At 38.2% G+C, this 19,813-nt stretch overlaps 2 protein-coding genes across 2 annotated transcripts; one reads left to right on the top strand and one right to left on the bottom strand.

The window, feature by feature from the left end:
* Positions 1–1,925: 1,925 nt before the first annotated feature.
* On the bottom strand, positions 1,926–7,667 carry LOC147298552 (Met-10+ like family protein / kelch repeat-containing protein). The gene is made up of 9 exons (XM_086255378.1): positions 6,940–7,667; positions 6,332–6,731; positions 5,055–6,242; positions 4,649–4,778; positions 4,034–4,269; positions 3,252–3,387; positions 2,647–2,723; positions 2,353–2,459; positions 1,926–2,271 (listed from the first exon to the last, which is right to left on the bottom strand). The coding sequence occupies exons 1-9, from the start codon at positions 7,631–7,633 to the stop codon at positions 2,165–2,167; spliced, it is 3,075 nt and encodes a 1,024-aa protein (XP_086111504.1). The 5' UTR covers positions 7,634–7,667; the 3' UTR covers positions 1,926–2,164.
* Positions 7,668–10,500: 2,833 nt separating this feature from the next.
* On the top strand, positions 10,501–19,323 carry DUO3 (Homeodomain-like superfamily protein). The gene is made up of 9 exons (XM_086249825.1): positions 10,501–10,794; positions 11,158–12,866; positions 12,976–13,336; positions 14,026–14,110; positions 14,981–15,037; positions 15,535–15,594; positions 15,927–16,148; positions 16,792–18,354; positions 18,606–19,323. Exons 2-9 carry the CDS (start codon positions 11,258–11,260, stop codon positions 19,035–19,037), a joined length of 4,389 nt encoding a protein of 1,462 aa, XP_086105951.1. The 5' UTR covers positions 10,501–10,794; positions 11,158–11,257; the 3' UTR covers positions 19,038–19,323.
* The last annotated feature ends 490 nt before the right edge of the window (positions 19,324–19,813 follow it).

Here is a 19,813-nt window from a genome sequence, read left to right as displayed (position 1 = left end):
TTGATGGTATTTTAAACAATGAGATAGCAGACAAGGGAATTGCATTCCTGAATAGTATAAGAGACAAATTTATTTTCTATTTCGAATGAATAAGTCAACAAGGATCAGCATTAAATCCTAGGGTCTACAGTCTACCTAACATCTTAACAAATTAACTTACCATATCCATAATAAACGCAACGTATGCCATACGATATTATTTATGGCAAAAAAAAATTTAAACGTGCTTTAGAAGTTTAGACCATTTTAAAAACACTTGAAGTGGTTTTGGAAGAAGCACCTTGCTTCTTCCTATAAGTGCTGCCTAGAGAAAACACGGGAAGCACGTGGCTTCCTTTAATGAATTTTTTTAAGTTTCCAAAATATCCCTATTTATTATATCAAATACCCATATAACCCCAACAAAGAAAAAAAGAAAGAACGTCTTTTTTTTTTCTTTTTTCTTTTTTTCTTGCAGCCACTCACAGTCTCTTTCATGACTCCACCTCCTCCTCTCCTTCCATCAATCTTTCCATCAATCATCATTTTTATTTCTCTAAAACCATACCAAAGCAACAACAATGTTAATGGAGCAAACAATGAGATTGGTCCTTCTTGTACAAACAGCCCCTTTTCACATTTCCTTTAATTATCCCTTCTCTTTGCTGATCCATTCCTTTCTTTTTTCTTCCTCTCCTTCATCCTCTCTCTTTCTCTTCTACAAATCGATCAGAGACAAATCAAAACTCACGAACCCAAAATTTCAAAACCTCACTTATGTTCACAACACCTGACATCCTAATTGTTTTTGGTTATTCAAATGCAGTTTTGAAATGAAATTAATATATATTTTGATTGCTGCAAAATTTTTATAAATTTCAGCCTTATTTGCTGAGATATTTTGAAATTAATATAAACTTCGTTCAAACCAATAGAAATTTCGATATGGTGCAGCCGACTTGCACCGTTCAATTTTACCAAAGCGGTGGGTATGAGATGGAGGTGAGGTAAAGCTTGAACTAGTATGTTGCCGAGAAATAAAGATGGTGATTTACAGAAGGAAAGAGAGAAGGGGATGTAGAAGAGAGTAGACTGGAAGTTGATGTGAATGCAAGAAAAATATGAAGAGGAGAAGAGCATCCCATCATTTACACAGAGAAATAAGTTCAGAAAAACAAAAGAAGAAATTAAAAAGAGGAAAAAAATTAATAAATCTATAGATCAAGATGTGGGGCAATGTCAACCATGAGATTTGTGTAGATGGTTGTGATTAATAGATTATAAAAACTTTAAAGTAATAAAAATATTCTTCTAATGATGATTAATAAAAGTTTATGAAATAAAAATAAAAAGTTCTTTATATAGCCAAACATTATCAAAAGTACTTATGTATGGTATAAAAGTACTTTTATAATGACACCAAACAATAAAGTGTGTTTATGTAAAAGTACTTATGTCTTTAAAAGCGCTATATATTAATTAAAAGTGCTACTAGTAAAAGCGCTATGATGCAAAAGCTTTTCTTAAGAAGCAGTGTCAAACGGACTCTTAATAAACAATGCCAAACAGCCCCTTAGTTTAAAGTAGGATTAGTTTGACTGTTTCAAGCACAAAATATTGGCATAGAGGCTGCATCTACATGTGAGCTTCTTTTGTTTTTTCTATGTGCAAAAACCAGCGGGTTTCCAAATTCCAATTATAGGTCCAATCTATATTAGGAAACAAGTAGACAGTGACACCCAAAGGGTATCGGGTGGAAATCTAACATGTGGAGTTGTGGACCCCATGCGGACACATATTTTACCATTAGATCCGACGGAAACATCTTTTTCCCATCTTAAAATATTGATTTTGGTGTCTGCACTGTAGCAGTTTTCCTTTACCAGACTATGAATCTAAGTTGTTGATTACTCTTGATTCAATATGACCAACCAGATGAAGTCTGATACGATGAACTATAGTGCAAAGGAATTTAAACTTTTTCTTTTGAAAATTATCCTGAAAAACTGTTCATTGTCATTCATAATATATAATATTTTGATTCCCAAAAACAAAAACAAGTCTGATATTTCTCAAGCAGGCCAATCTAGTCCAACCTACCTGGCCTGCTGTGTTGCCTGGATCCCTAGGAAATGTGGGTGGGCCTTGAATAACTTGTTGCCTTCAACATGCAGTGTTTAATTTGTTATCTCAGGGTCTGTCTACATCTTACGTCTGCAACAAGATGACGGATGTGTGGGGCATACCATTTCACTCTCTCCAAATGTTCTATTGAAACTTCCCAACAATGACCTGCTAAGAAAAACATAATTTACACCCTCTAAACTGGAAGTGATTATGACTGTATTTATCCATGTGTCTCGAAAATAATACCTTCAGATGTAGCAATTTCATGTATTGATTCTGAAACATGTTCAGTCCATAAATTCTCCTCTGAGTCTTTCACATTCCCATGCACATGTAGTACCCCACCCTCACTCCTGCATTATCAGAATTACCATCAAAATGTGTGTATTTACATTGGTCTGTGTGTGTGTGTGTGAGAGAGAGAGAGAGAGAGAGAGTTTCAGCAGCATAGGAGCTAATTATTTAGATTGCTAATAAGTGAAAATATTTGCAGACAAATCTGAGAAGAACAGTAAATATATAATACTAAGGACATATCACCTTAATGCCCTAACGGCAGTGACCCAACTACCCTCACTTGTTGGAATGAGACCAAGACAGACCCGATCAGCTACTCCCTGTGAGAAAACAATCAAGTTATAGCAAGCACAGCAGACCTTTCCTCTTGGACATACCAAGCAAAGTATGAAAAAATCCAGCATTTTGCATAAGTGACCAAACATACATTTTAATTACTCAAGCAGAAAAGAAAGATCATTAAAAGGTGGCTTTCTGAAGGTCAAAAGCTAAAGAACCAAAGGGAGCCTTATTGTTCCAAACTAAGTTCGAGGACCTTTCACATTTACATTTTGCATAAACAATCAGACATGGGCCAGCCACTGTATTTTAAGTATATATCCAAGGTACCATAAATTTTCTCAGTTAAATCAAGAGAATTTTTACTTAAATCAATATAGAATAATAGATAGCTCAGTTATAGAAAAAATTATTACTATTTTATTTGTATGGATGAATACTTGCAACATGTACATAAAACTTAAAGTGATATAATTATCATATACATGTGCATATAAAATAAAATAAAATAAAATAAAATGATAATTATATCAGTTAGTAATGAAAAAGATGCTAGCGTTTTAACTTACTTTAGGTGCCATTATCCTGTTATCTCCCTCAAGAATGATACAACGATCACTAACAGAATTGGCTTGGAGATTTCGTCGAAGTGCCTCAACAGCATGGGGATTCCATTCACAAGCATAAACTAGTTTTGCCTTGGCCCTGAACCAACCAACATTATCTCTCAGAAACAACATCAATGAAGGCAATTTGAAGGAAGGTGAAAAAGAAAACATCAGCAATCAGGTGGACCTTAGGTATAAGCATGATGAAGCAGTATTTATCTAGAAGATTCATTACAGAAACCACCATTCAATGGTAAAATGAAACAAATTGAATTTGTACTTGTATGAACTACAACTATCTCCAGTATGAAATCTTATTCTAATTCTCCTCCCACTTTTAAAATAATCTATATTAGACTGACAAAAGGACTGTGTTAGACTGATTATTTATTTATTTTCATCTGATAGGAAGACTGATATTTCTATGGTCTATATATCAGGATTTTAGATTTCTATTACTTTAAATCTTCCAATGGGGACCAAGAAACCAACTCTATAAACTTCTATGCAAGTGAAAGGGATCTGAAAGTGTATGCATGAGATAGAGATATATATATAGAAATTTATTCAGGTGTGGACGTCCGCATCTGCGAACGTCTCACACCGAGCACTCGGTGTATGTATGCCGAGCGCTCCGTGTGAGACGTTCGCACGGTGCGAACCTGATCGAGCCTGTATATATATATGATGTGCAAAACACAATTAAGGGATAAGTGCTAGACCATGATTTGATCACAATGTACCTGACAAGAAATGGCAGCACAAAATACCCAATTCCAGCAAACAAATCCACAACAACCTCATCTCTACAATTCATAGAGGCCATGCGAAGCTTCTCAGAAAGGTTGCCCCAGGAGAACATGCACTTAGTAGCATCAAAAGAATAGAGAATGCCATTTTCGCGATGATCAACCCAGCCATTATCACCTAAAAGAATCTCCAGAGTACTGTCCCTTGTACCTGTTGATGCAACTCGGCCCTGTTGAATATCAACAGATTCAAGTCATGAATACATGAGTAAACCAAATAACTACTCATAAATATATGAGTAAACCAAATGAGTACTCATAAAAATATGAGTAAACCAAACAACTACTCAGAAATATATGAGCAAACCAAATAAATAATCATAAACATGAGCAAACCAAATAACCACTCATAAATATATACAAGTAAACGAAAGAACTACTCACAAATATATATGAGTAATCACATAACTCCTAAACAATCGCAAGCAAAGAAAACCATTTGGCAAGCAAATATTAAAATGAAACTTTCTGCAACTTAAAGCCTGTATTTAGCTTTCCAAATTTTACGACAAACCCCAATATATATTAACGTCCATGCATATTACTTACTTGGCGAGCAAGGCGATGAGCATTTACTGATTTGGCAATAACAGGCCAAAGTTCCTTCCCTATTGAGTCCCACAATGGACTCTTGAATGATGTTACTGGAAGCACAACAATATCACCAAGTCGCTCCCATCTAAAAAAGACAGAACCATTTAATATGAGTATCACTGTTACACCTGGACATTCCTCTAATAAATTACCAACCCTTCACTAAGACAATTTCGTCTTTTGACATGATCTCAAAAATTAAACAAGCCTATGCAATACCCCACTCAATTACCTCACAAACTATTCCGCTTTCTTTCCTTAGGGTTACCATATCTTATAATCAACTTTTTTTTTTTTTTTTGTTCTTTCTACTTTTTTGTTTCCATTCCTACTCACACAAGAGGAGCAACAGAACACAAACCTTGTTGGTAGCTCCTCTAAGAGTTCTGCAGGTAGGCCTTTTTCCTTTATCAGATAACCCACAACTTCATTCATTATTTTCAATGGAGATTTGGCAGCTCTCCTGACTTCAACAACTTGATCTTCCAGCTTAGTGGCACCACATTCCTTTAGAATGTCCAAGGCTTTAGAACAGGTGACCTCATTCGACAAACATTCTTCTCCCACAAAAGGTTTAGAAAACTGATCCCTCTGTCCTTCAAATAAATCTGCCACAGGATGTTGATTTTCCTTAAATACATCAGAAAATTTTGCGTTCACAGGAAAACAAATATGTGAACCACCTTCCCGAGAGTAAACCTTCCTTCCAAGATCTAGCCATCCAAACTTCTTCAAAATGTCCTTCCCAATTTTTGCATATTTTCTTTCAAGTTGTAGAACCCAATATGCATCCACCTGCTGACCTATGCCATTTGCCACAGGAAAGTCACTCTCAAAATTCAGGTCAGGAGCTTCAGTTAAGGTTTGCACATTTTGAGCCTGTGGATCTTCAAGTCGTCCACTTTTTCCACTCTTCACCGTTTCATATTGGTGAATGTGCCTTTCTCCCACAACTGATTTAAGATCATCATCCATATGCATCAGAGGAAGCAAGTTGATTTTCACTGGCTTACTAAACTTTGTTCCAAATGCATAACAAGACGCCCCGCCACCAATCATAACAAGATCATCACCAACAACATTGGCAGTACTACGCACAAACAAATCTTCGCCAGTGGATTCGAGTTTCACATGCCTCCACATAGAGAGCTGCAAATCAAGTATTGCCAATTCTTGGCCATGTTGTCTAACAGGACAACCACCAATAACTCCAAGATAGTTCTTATAGACAAACATTGAGTGGGAGAACCTTGCATGCGGACTTCTCCCAGCCACCTTTTCCTTCATCCATTTACATGTTTGGATATTAAAACTATACAAGTCTCCAAGTGCTTGCTCACCATTACATCCTCCAAACACATACAGCTGAGATCCACATACCACCATTGAGTGAGAATGCCGAACGCATGGATGTTCCCCACTGACAGTCAACTCTTTCCACTGCAGATTATCTGTATCGAGGACATGCAAGGAAGAAGTGATTGCATCATTGTTAAGTCCACCAAACACATATATCTTTGAGCCTACAACTGCTGCTGCATGCCGATGCCTGCACTACATATAACATAGAAGTACTTTAAAAAAATATATGAAAGAAGTGAAACAACTATGGAAGCAAGAGTGCAACTGATATGTTACCTGGGAGAAAATACGTCACCAGAACATTCCACGAACTTCCACTCATTCTTTGCTGTATTGAAGATCCATACCTCGCTCAAAATTTTCTCAGGATCAGCCCTGCCTCCAATTACAAAGACACAATCTCCAACCAAAGAAGCTGTATGACCCAATCTCGGAGACGGACTGCTCTCTACACTAATTGCTCTCAAAATGCCAGAGAACGGATTAACCAGAAAAGAATGATTTCTTCTTGCATGCCTTCCAATGCCTCCAAAGCCACCAAACACAAGAATCTCATTGTGGTTTTTGTTCTCTAATGTACAAGCTGAATGACCCCAAAGGAAGAGCTTCTCTTCAGGTTCACCAGCAATTTCAATCTGAACTACAGACAGACTACAACCAGGAACTCCCATGGACCCTGCCAATGTTTCAAAGACTCAGACTTGCTTTCACATTAAAAGGAAAGGTGTCCTGCAATACACATTTGCAATACACTTTCATTTTCCATCAAAATAAAAGGTTGGAACTTGCAACAAATTACACAACAGAATCCAAAACACACAAAAACCCAATTAAATTCAAAGCTCAAAATGATCAAAACCCAACATTAAATCAAATAAACCTACCAGAATGAGCACTCTCATCTCTTGCTTCCAAGTCAGCTTCCCCACCATTCGCAACCGTGAGACCCACAAATCCACCACTGTCACGGTGCAAAGCCTGCAAAAACGCATCAGTCCTCTTCCTGTTGGCCTCCATTTTCTCGTTTGCCACCCCAACAAGGAACCTGACATACTCGCGAGACACCAAAATCTCGCGACTACTCCCCAACGGCACCTCCAAACGTATCGAGCAGCGTATCGCGATAATCACGCGCTTGCTGGAGCTCGTAATGCCGGACTCTCTGAACCCGCAAGCTATCGCCTTCGAAACCAGAGACTGGGCCGAAGCCACGTCCTTGCACTCGACGGCAATAATAAGAGGCTCGAATCTAAAAACGAGGACGTTTTGGTCGTGGTCGTGGCGAGTTGGGTCGGCGTGGAAGAGGAGGTTGATGACTGAGTCGGGATCGGCCGGGTCGTGGGTGATGAAGAGCCACGTGCCGCCTGAGGCTTTCTTCTTGGTGGGTTTTGCGTGCGTGGGTTGGGAGAGGATAGATATACGGCCGGAGCAGGAACTGGTGGTGAAGTAATTGGGGTGGCTGTTGAGGGTGTTCAGCAGAGGTATGATGGGGACGTCCACCGTGCCTTTTGGTGATTTGTCTGTCACCTGCGAACCCAGTGACGCTAGCGTCGCCGCTTTTCTTTTCTCGAACTCCATTTTTCCTTCTCTTGTTGCAGCTGCTGCAGACTTTCGCAAAACCCTCTGAAACTCTCGAGCTGAACTGCTGAAGCTGGAGCAGAAGGAGGTGGGAACTGGGCCCAAGGGAGGGATTTGGGCAACAAAAGTGGAAACTGGGCCTTGTATCATGGGCCGAATGATACAAGATGTGATGTGCATTGGAGAAGGAGGTGATGGGAGTCCATTTTTACTCACCATAAAAAAATGGTGGTGAGCATTACCATTATGGTGAATAAGTGACGTGTCACAAAAATGCGATCAGGTAACATGTGTCACTCATTTACTATGGTGGTAATGCTCACCATGGTGAATAAAAATGAATTTGAGGTGACCGTCTAGTAGAAAGCATGACAACATCTTCGATTGTCGAAAATGAGAGCGAACAGGGTGTAGTTGTAAAAAGCATTGCGACGCTTAAGTCAGTTCATGTTTAGGTGAATATCATAGAATGTAAAGAACATTTTTCATACCTCATCCTTAGATTATTTGACATTTTTATAGGCTTATAGTACTTGAGCTGCAAGTCTCATCATCCTTGTTCTTCTCACTATGAACCCACCAACATCCATGATCACCCTCATTCTATCAAAGGAATGGTAGTGGGTGCTCTTTCTTTATCATGCAAATCATTTTATTTGGATCCCACGTGGCCTAATATATTGGGTAAGTTTTATTCCCCTATAATACTTTTTATATACTTATATATTATATTAGGCCAAGTAATGTACATGAAGGATAAGGGCTTATTTTTTATGTTTCGCCTAAAACCTCCAAAATTTGAAGGTCGATCGTGCTCTCCTCTATCTTTCTCATTCCCTCTCTACTTCTCTCTTTCTTTCTCACCCTTCTCTTTTTATCGTTCTCCTTAACTCCCTCTTATCGAAAATTAGCGTAAATGAGGTTGGCAATCTTTTCGGCCTCCAAATCAAAGGTCAACGATCTGGTGAAGAGAAATACTACAATTACAACTAAATTAATAACTAGTTAGTCATTATTTTACTATTTAATATTTCTTCTAGTTAAATGGCCAAAAAAAAAAATCTTCTAGTTAGTGTTGAATTGTAGAAAATGAATATGACAAGGCCTTGATGACTGATGACTATTGTCTGTATAGAGCTGGGCTAAAAAGACCCAGAAATCCAAAGAGATATCCATAGGCATAGAAGGTCTAGTAGATGAGATAAGGCTTAAGTATGGGCTTGAAACACAAAGGCTAACGCCTAAGTGTGGGCTTGATGCCAGAAATATATGAGGCTAAATATAACCTCAGTACTAGCATGGGTTTGACACTCAAAGGTATGAGGCTAGTATAACCTCGATACTCAAGAGGGTGAGACCCAAGATATAGGCTTGGTACCATTTGAAAGTCTACCCTATAAAGAGTCAAGATTATCTTTACATGGGAGTCTCAGAAGCTATATTAGAGAGGCAGGTCATACCTTAGGACCCTAGCACGAGGAACTCTAAGTGGTAAAACCCGTGGCTAACTTGAGAATAGTGGATAGGCTTTTCGATCATAATATTTGGCCCACGCAGTGACCCATTTAGTGAGGTGCGAACCAACTCGCTTAGCAAGAGGCAGTGACACATGGCATTACATGATTGGTCATCACGTTTCCTAGTTTTACAAGGAAGCTCTCGGCTTCAATCACTATGATAAGTGGTGACTTGAGTATGGAAGGGTATATGCGATCACATGAACATTTACTTTACTATTCTCAGTATTTGCCATAGTTGACTTAAGTATTCTCAATCGAGTAGTATTTGGGCATTAAAGTTTGAGTACCAACCTTGTATTCATTATTAATCAAATAAGTTTATGTTGAGGTTCATTATCTAAGGCTTAGTTTGGGATTGCTGTGAGAAAAAACAGCTGTGAAGTAAAACAGCTGTGAAGTAAAGTCAGCTGTGAAATAAAGCAGTTGAGAGTTTGGTAAATTATATTTTTCAAAAGTGTTGTGAGTATAAAAAGCAGTATGAAGGTGTTTGGTAAATTGTAATGTAAAACTGCTGTGACTATTTATAATTACTAAAATAAGGATATTATGGGTAAAATAAAATTTTCATTGTTGTTGTGATTCACTGCAGCTTTTAAAAACACCTACAAACTTGCTTTCTATTTTTGCTGTGGGGAGTTAAGAATTGTGGGGCAAAATACTTTTTCATTTTTTTACCAAACACCAAAATTATTGTGGGTGATTGAGAATTGTCATCCACAATAGCTTTTGGGTCCTCCACAACAATCTCAAATAGAGCCTAAGTTTGAGTACCAACTTTTTACTCAAACTTGAATACCCAAACATTGATTCTGTTTTTATTTGATTCACTGGAAAACTCTGTTTTTTGGGTTTAGAAAGAGAAATAGGTGTCACGGGTGAGGGAAACAAAATGAGAGAGAGGGTGAGGTTGCAAGAAGAAGAAGAAGAAGAAGAAAGAAGAAGTAAAAAGAAAGAGAAATGGAGGGGGTGTCACGGGTGAGGGGAAATTTTTTTTTTTTTTAATCTATGCCATTCATTAGATCTAACGGCCAAGATTTGAGATCCTCATTCATCCGCACAAACTTTCATCCGCAACACAGCCGCTCCCCCCAAGCATTTACCTTCTCAATACTCTTTTACTTCCGTTTTGTCCTTACTTTCCACCGCAATACCTACCAACTGCCAACCTTATATAGTTATATAACTTATATGTAAATATATAATCATCAAAACGCTGCGTTTTGTTTAGCGAGGGGACGAGGGCAAAACCCGCTAAACGGCAAAATCCCTGGCGCTTTTACGTTTCGGTGGACAGAGAACGAAACGGCACTTGACAACGTGGCTCGTCTCCAACCCCTTTCTTCCTCGTTGGCCAAAAGAGTTACAGAGGTTGTGTCCCGAAGGAGAAGCGAAGAGCGATTACAGACTTCAAGCGGGTTCACAATTTCCTCGTGTCACCCATTATCTCTTATCGCATTGAAATCTTTCCCACGTAATCACTGTTTCTGGTATTTTGGGATATAGGGTTTGTTGGGAGTGAGATTAGATTGAGATTTATGGTCGTGGATGTTAGATTTTGATCCTAAATTTCAAAGACATTTGTGGGTTTTGGGTGTAACTGAGATGTCAAGGCCAAGTTTACTATAGAGACTTTCGAAAAAGGTGAGACTTACGCTATTCATCAACATGGTCCTCTATTTGTTTGCTTGTTTAAATATTTGATCTTTTTTGGATATTATTTTTGTTTGTATTATTAAAAGAATAGCTAGTTTAGGTTGAAGAAATTCAACTGAGTGACCGTAGCATTGAGCTGAGTGATTTATTTAGAGAGTCTCATCGAATAGCAAATGGGAGTGCACTTGGTAGCTTAGTCTGAGATATGCCCATTTGCTCAATTAATCATTATTGCATGAATATTTCGGGATTGGCAACGAATCACGAATGAAAATATATTTCTTGATTAGTTCAACGGCCAGTTCAGCTGTGTGGGAATTCAAGTAGTTTTCACTTTGTCCCATGGTTCAGGTGGCAAATGGTGCTTTGATTGTCATCCTGACGATTTTTTGGGCCTGTAATGACTTCTAGATTTATTTAGAATCTTAAGGAGCAGCTGCATTTTTCCAAAATGTCTTCGTGTCCAAATGCACAATCAACTGAAGTTGGGTATCTTAGTCATCAAAATGGTTTTCCTGCGACTGAAAGCTTGACTGAGGGGCATGAGAGTATTTTGAGACTTGATGAGGATGAGGATGAGGACGAGGATGAAGATGTAGATTTCAATCCTTTTCTGAAAGGAACCCTTTCACCAGAAGCTTCTTCAAGTCTGAGCTCTGAAATAGAAGGTTTAGATGGTGAAGTTGTTGACAGCAGCAGAAACACTGTTGAAACTGCTGGCATTAATTCGTTGAATGTAGCTTGTGAGGTTCAGAATTGTTCTGTTGGAGACTCTGAGCATGGGGAGGAAGAAATCGTGATGCAAACTACTGTTTCGTCTGAAGGTGCATCTGAAAATGAATTTGAAAAAACAGATCCTGGAAATGCTAAGAAGAGAATGTCCGGCTTCATCTCTAAACCAGCAATTGAAACTATTCAAGAAAAGGATGATGGCTCAAGCAGTGGAACCGATGTTAATGATGTCACAGTAGGAGAGTTGAGTAACACGACAGACATCCAAAAGCCCACTATAGATTTAGATGATGAGGAAGAGGATGCTATCTGTAAACGCACCCGAGCCCGCTATTCGTTAGCAAGTTTCACGCTTGATGAACTGGAAACTTTTCTTCAAGAAACGGATGATGATGATGACCTCCAAAATGTTGATGATGAAGAAGAGTACAAGAAATTTCTCGCTGCTGTTTTACAAGGTGGAGAAGATGATGACCAGTCAACTAAAGAAAATGAAAATGCTGATGATGAAGACGAGGACAATGATGCAGACTTTGAGATAGAGCTCGAAGAGTTACTTGAGAGTGACGTGGATGCAAATACAAGGGACAAAACTAAAAAAGAGTATGGGGGAGCTGGAAGACGACCGAAGACAAGGCAGATTAGGTGCCAAAATTCCTCTGGTCAGTGTAAGAAGAAAAATTTAGGACAGACAAAGAGACCGTTGCGTCCCCTTTTACCAGTTTTGCCAAATGGACCAATTTCCTCTTTCTCAACCCAGGACAGCAGAACTTTAATGCCCGGGACAGCTCCAAGCTGTTTGTCTTTAACAGTAGAAGGTCGTTGTATCAATGGATTCGCTCCTCACCAGATAGGCCAGTTGCACCGCTTGATCCATGAACATGTGCAGCTACTTATTCAAGTATATTCTCTGTGTGTACTTGATCACTCTCGACAACATATTGCATCCCAGGTTCAGAGATTGATCTTTGAGATGCTCCACAAGCGCGATGAAGTAATGGCATGGAAAAGTGCACCATATCCTACCACTTGCTTTGTCCCATCAGTGCCAACTGAAGGCCCTAAGTCCTACCCGAAGCAAAGCACCTTAGCATCATCCCTCACATTGGATGCGCGTGGAGTGTGTTCTTCGAATAATCACATGGCAGTTTCCCCAAATATTTCTCCTTCTGAAGGAAGATGCGAACATGTTCCTAATAGGCAGTTGGGTTTTCTTCAGAATCTTGGGGGTTCTTTCTGGGTGCCTTCTATTAGTGGCCGTGTGCTATCCGTCCTGGATGTAGCTCCACTTAGTTTAGTTGGAAGATACATGCATGAAGTTGATACAGGTATGTCATGAAGAAGGTCTCCGGTGTTTTTCAGGTTTTTTTTTAACATATTTGTGTTCAGAAGTTTGATCTTTATATATCTGCCATTGATATGAAATTATTTTGACAGCTGTCCAGGAAAATCGACGGCGTTACATGGACACTAGTTCTGATACTCGCTTTGAAAGAGAGCCTTTGTATCCCCTTCCTAACTTTCCGGTATGTGCTCAAGACAATTGTGAAGTGGTAAGTGAAACCGGTTCCTCAGCTGTCAATGTGGTTCAATCTTCATCTAGTCAACAACCACCCAAGAAGTCATTGGCTGCTGCAATTGTTGAAAGTACCAAGAAGCAATCAGTTGCTTTAGTCCCAAGGGAAATTGCAAAGTTAGCTCAGAGATTTTTTCCTTTGTCCAATCCAGAATTATTTCCCCATAAGCCGCCCCCAGCAGCCATTGCAAATCGGGTGCTTTTCACTGATGCAGAAGACGAGTGAGTTGCACGCTTTATACTTTATTGAGTTGGTGACTTATCCTGATTTGTTGCTGTTGTCAGCTGTGGGTCACTATAAAATGATCCTAGTTATAGTTCATTTGCTACTTATTATTTTTTATGTAGGAATGATTAAATTTTATAAAAGGAAAAAGGGATACAAGAAAAGATGGACAAGAAGTCCATCAAAGCTAGTTGACTACCAAAAAGTAACAAAATATTTGCAATTAATTATGTTTTTATTCTTCAAATCTCCCAAACAATACAGGGTACCTCCATTTTTCTCATGAATATGATACTGTGCTTGTCTTTTCACGTTTCTTTATTATAATTTTGGTTTGAGGATAGTTGTAGCTATTGGTTCATCTATGTTTGAACATGGTAATTAAACTAAAGATATGTTTGAGCTTTGCATTATGCCCTGGCCAATATGAATCTTTCATGATTTGATAAATCATCATGTGTGATTGGAAAACCAAAAATTTCTGTCGAAGTATATTTGTACAGAGGTTTGTGGTGTTGTTTCATTTTTCAGTTGAGATGGTGTTCTGCATTAGTCTTTGACATTGCATGTTTACTCTGCTTATCATATCCATGAGCTACAATTGTGATTAATATCAATCTGCTTTTATAGTCTATGAGACTTGCTTATGAAGGTTCATGTGTTTTGTTTTGGAATTGCAATACAGATTATTAGCATTGGGGTTGATGGAATATAATACAGATTGGAAGGCAATTCAACAACGTTTTCTTCCTTGCAAATCTAAGCACCAGGTAATCTTTTTCTATTCTGTGTATTTTGAACACAACATTCTCTGGCCATTGTTTGCTGCTAATGCTTTCCTTACTAGTACACCCTTTGCTAATGAGCAGAGGAACCATATGTTTTATTCCAAAGAACATCCTAGTCAAAGTATATACATTTTCATTCTTATTTCCATTACTACACTAGATGCAGGACATTTGTATCAATAAAACCCCACATTCCCAAGGTCTTTAGACTATGTGATACAAATACATAATTTTCTAGTAATTTATGCTTGAACCAGAAATCCAGCTTGCTGCCTTGCTCATGCTTGTTTTGCTAAGGAATAGAGCAACCACATGTTTTAGCCATGAAGACTGAAGTCAAAATGCTCAAGTTTCTTGCTTATTAATTTTTTTAAGCTTAAAAGTACTCCAGCTGTCTAACACACTATTGATTAAGAAGTAATTGCTTCTATCGTGGACTCAATTCTGTGTCTTCCTGATGGTTTATTATAATGTGATGGCTTAATTTCGAATGGCTTATTATTGGCATATTGGCATGTTATCAAATTTTCAGTTAGTTTCCATCAGTTAAAAACTTTCTGGCATTTTCTGCATTGATACAAGATTGTACTTTCTTAGGAACATGAATGTCAGGAGTCAATGATTTTTGCATTTTTTCATTGTGTATGTTTGATTCTAACTGATATGGTTTTCAAGTGGTCAATGTGATAACGAATACTGATTCATTAATGACATTGCTCTGTTTGGTTGTTCCTGTCTTATTTTTATTGGTAAATTTCATGGTGACATGAAATGTGCTGTGGTTCTGTAGAATCAGTGTGGTGGTTAAGCAATGGTGGTTATTTTCTCTGACATGAGCTGCTTCTGTTACAGATTTTTGTTAGGCAGAAAAACCGTTGCTCATCAAAAGCACCAGAAAATCCCATAAAGGTATATGAAGAATTTATTAATTGAAAATATTTATTAGTTTTACCTCCATCTGTCATCATTCTTACCGATGTTCATTGTAAGTGGATAATTGTTATTTTTTTGGAACACCAATAATTATTATTTGTGGAATGAGATAAGTTGTGTTTTCACCTCCTACATTTTTCTCAAAAAATTAAAATGAGCACCATTTGGAAAAGATTTTACTGTTACTATTGTCATTTCTTAGAGTTTCATTAATTGATATGCTTGCATGACAACTCAAATACTCAATCAAACATCTAATCACGTTTAATGGTCCAAAGAATGTTGTGGTTTTGGGATGTCTGAAAATGTTAATTGTTGAATATTATATCATAATGCTATGTGTAAGACAGTAAGAGGTGCCTACTAATTGGGTATTTCAAGGTTATGAACAGGCTGCAGTTGTGTACCTAGGCTTTTTTAGCATATAGTCACTTTTATCAGTAATTCCTGTAAATTTCTATTGCTTCATGCAGGCAGTTCGGAGGATGAAAACCTCACCTTTGACTGCACAAGAGATAGCATGTATTCAGGAGGTAATATATAATATAATATATATATATATGAAAGCTTTGAGAGCATTACTCTTGTGCGGATATATATGTATGTATATGCATATGCTGAGTTATTCTCAACTAAGGAACCATTTCTCAGTTGTTAGATCAAATATGGACAGCTGAGATGCATTTAGCACACTGCATCTCGATATCTATATATGATCTCATGACAGAGAAATAAACCCGCATGTTAGGATCTTCTTAGAGAATAATTATATATGTGTTATATAGTATGTATTCATGCATTCGTGTTTATTTATCAGATTTTTATGCAATTTAGCTGTATGATTTATTATGACGCAAATACTCAGGGACTTAAGGCTTATAAATATGATTGGATGTCTGTATGGCAATTCATTGTCCCACATAGAGATCCATCTTTGCTGCCCCGGCAGTGGCGCATTGCTTGTGGAACTCAGAAGTCATATAAGGTTGACGAAGCGAAAAAGGCAAAGAGACGGTTATATGAATCCGAAAGAAGGAAACAAAAAAATGCAGATTTGTCAAGCTGGCAAAATTCATCTGAGAAAGAGGTCTGCTGTCCTTTAAACTTAGAATATTGGTTTCAAAATTTAACCTCTATATATTTGCATTGATTTCAAATAATGTATTTATGATGATAGATATAAACAAAACTGTGTTGACTGCTGAACTCATAGTAATAACACACACATATAGACGAGATCAAACTGGTATTGAAAAGTTGTGGTTAGGCTTTAAATTAGCTACCTGCTAGACTTATCTCATCTAATTATATCCTATGCTTCCTAAATGTTGTTGAATAAATTGGGGCTTAGGAGTCATAGATTATGTATATTTTTCTTAAATTCAAGAATGAAAAATAATTTACAAAATGTAGCAGATAGGAGGTATTGGGTTCAGCCTGTGAAAGAAAGAAATTTAGGAAAAGGGAGGCTATCCCCACTTACATGGCCTATTATTACCAATTTATTATAAAATTTACATTAGAATGCACCAATAACTTAGTCAGTTTAACATGAATGTGTGGGAAGTGTGCCCAGTCCAACTTTACTCATTTTTGTGGAATGTAAAAGAATGTTGCCTGGCCCTTTATTTTTGCTCACTAACCTATAATTGATCACAGCTTGGGTTGTAGATGATTGAAAGTTTGTGAAGTGGAGGGTGATTTAACTTAAAGTTTGGTATTCACTGCAGGACTGCCAGGCTGAAAAGTCTGGTGGAGAAAACAACAGTGCAGATGGTTACACGGACAATGTAGGTGAAACTTATGTTCATGAGGCCTTTTTAGCAGATTGGAGACCGGGTACTTTCAGTGGAGAAAAAAACCTTCATAGTGGTACCCTACTCCGAGAGGCTATCCATGAATGGGAAAATGATTATGGCCATAAAGAAGCTCCTCAAACCCAGACTGGTAATATGTACCAATTTCCATCTGTGTCAAAGTATCCCCAGAATCCTTCATCCCAAATCACTGGTGTTAGACATTTTGTACCTAGTACCACAAAAACGAATCATTGTGTTTCTCATATGACTTCAAATACATCCAAATCCAAATTCTATTATCGGCCATATCGAGCTCGTAGAACTAGTGGTGCACATTTAGTTAAATTAGCGCCAGACTTGCCTCCTGTGAATCTTCCACCGTCCGTTCGTGTAGTCTCACAATCTTCCTTCAAAGGCTCCCTATGTGGGGCATCTTCCATGGTTGCTTCCGCTGGAGGTGGTAGTGGTGCTTCCACAACAGATAATTTAGTTTCTCAACTTTCTCAGGTTGGAAGATCCGGAACCTCTGATGCCATGACAGCTGGACAGAATATAAGTCGTTCTCTGAAAGACAGTGTTACAAGTTCCCGTCCGGAAGATTCTAGAACTGACAAGGATAAATGTCAAGAGGAAGGAGGAGATACTGATTCTGATCTTCAGATGCATCCTTTGCTGTTCCAGGCCCCTGAAGATGGGCGTCTGCCCTATTACCCGTTGAACTGCAGCAACAACAATTGCAATACTTTCAGTTTCTTTTCAGGAAATCATCCTCAGCTGCATTTAAGCCTTTCTCATAATCCTCATCAAGAAAATGATGCTGAGTGTTCTGTCAAATCATTGAAGAAATCCAACTTAATATCACGTGGCATTGATTTCCATCCACTCATGCAAAGAACTGATTATGTGCGTGGTGTCACAGTGACGACATGCTCAACTGCATCCCTTTCTGTTGTTTCAGGGGGCAAATGTGCTCAAGTTCAATATCCTTCTGATACTGTTCGGACTGAGTTTCTGGTCAATACTGATCCACAGGATTTGGGCCCTAAACCTTTTACTCCCGATGAGAAAGCTAATGAACTGGACTTGGAGATCAACCTAAGTTCTACATCCAAAAAGGAAAAAGCTTTAAAAAGTAGAGATGTGACTGTGCATAATGTAGTTAAATCAAGAACGACTGCTCCAGATTCTGGCACTCTGATGATAACGAAATCTGCTAATAGTCCAATATATCGACATGCTGAAGATTCTTCTGCTAATGGTAGCAAGCTTGTTTCAGGTGGCCAGACATTGGTTATACCAAGTAATAGCATCAGCAGATACAATGTAGATGATATGAGAGACCTGGCTCAACCTGATATCGAGATGGAACAGGAAGAGTTGAGTGACTCAGATGAAGAAAATGAAGAAAATGTTGAGTTTGAGTGTGAGGAGATGGATGATTCTGAAGGAGAGGAGGGGTCAGCATGTGAGCAAATTGCGGAGATGCAGAATAAGGTGACTTTTCTCTTTCTTTTTGTTAGTTTTAAGATTCTAGTGGGTTGTGGGAGGCACGTATCATATCTTCTGGCCTACGTTATTAATGCTAATAATTTCAATGGGGACCGCCATCTCTCTTTGCCATCGGTGCCACCAATCTTGTTAAGGCAGGAAACCTGTTCATTAGCAATTGCCACCGGTGCCTCCAATTAATGTTTATATTTGTTTCCTTTTGTTCTTCTTTTGACATGCTGTTTTCTTGTAAATAGGATGTTCCAAGTTCTGCAATGAAAAGACCTGCAACAGAAGATGCAAGTAATTCTCAAGGTGATATTCATTCCTTAGAGTTGGGATTTACAAATCAAGGGAAGGATGATGCAAGTAATTCTTCATGGTTAAGTTTGGATTCATGTGCACCAGATCGCTCTTCACACATGATGTCCAAGTATGAGGAGAGTATGATTAGCAAAGGTCTTGTTGCCAAAGATTTGGCGTCATCTCGTCCCAGCAGATCCTGTAGGAAAGCGAAACCAAACACTAGAGAAGTTGTGGCACAGAAACAAGCTGTGGACATGGCACAACAACTGAGCCTGGGTCCTCTAGCAATTCCCATAGTGAGGAAACCCAGGAAGCGTGTATGCAGAACCAATACATGTTTGAACATAGGGTTGACTGTAGAAAACTCCAGCAGTGATGGCTAACCTAGAGCTTTTCATTTGTTTCTATACTAACCTGTGCTAGTTGATCAGTATATAAATTAGTTCACTTGGTCTACTAACCCATTTAAGCCAGTTGTGTCCATCTTTTGGGAGTTATGTCAACATTTTTGCAAGTCCATCATTGTCAATATGTATGTATTTCTTTTTAGGTTTTTGGGAAGGTTCATCATCTGTAAGGTCGTGTATACATTTACTGTTACTTCCCAGTTTGATAAGATGTAGTTCAATTATCTTTATTTATATCAGGCATGTAAGTTTCCTTTTCTAATACACCCATTTTTTATGTTACGCGCTAACTCCATCCATTCAAACAACGTACAATAACCCCTACACAGCAAATTAGCCATACGTGTAGGCTGCAAGCCTGCAACTTTCAAATTTCAATGATTAAATTGATATTTTTCTCAAATAGACAACTTGGCCAATGATATCAAGCCCGTAAGAACGTGGCTCTCTATTTTTTGTCTTTTTCTTTATTTATTTTCTTAATTTATTTTCCCCCTTTTCCGGTAGTTTTCCCTACATCAGCATGTCACGTACTATTTTTATCACAGGATAAATTTTCTGAGTCTCTCAAGTGCTGGAAATCCATAATTCAGTTCCCATCAGGATCATGCCACGTAGGATTGGACCCACCCATAGAATTAATGATAAAATGGGAGCCAAATACCTGCCCCAAACAATCACCAACGGTCAAAATCCTTATCCCAAAACCTCATCCAATTCTTCCCTCTCCCTCCACTCATTCCCACTCTTTG

The sequence above is a fragment of the Dryas octopetala genome, chromosome 1 (genome assembly GCF_963921425.1).
Source record: "Dryas octopetala chromosome 1, drDryOcto1.1, whole genome shotgun sequence".
Lineage (NCBI taxonomy): Eukaryota > Viridiplantae > Streptophyta > Magnoliopsida > Rosales > Rosaceae > Dryas > Dryas octopetala.
Note: the sequence above shows the minus strand (reverse complement) of the source record. Positions and strands in the feature narration are given on the sequence as shown.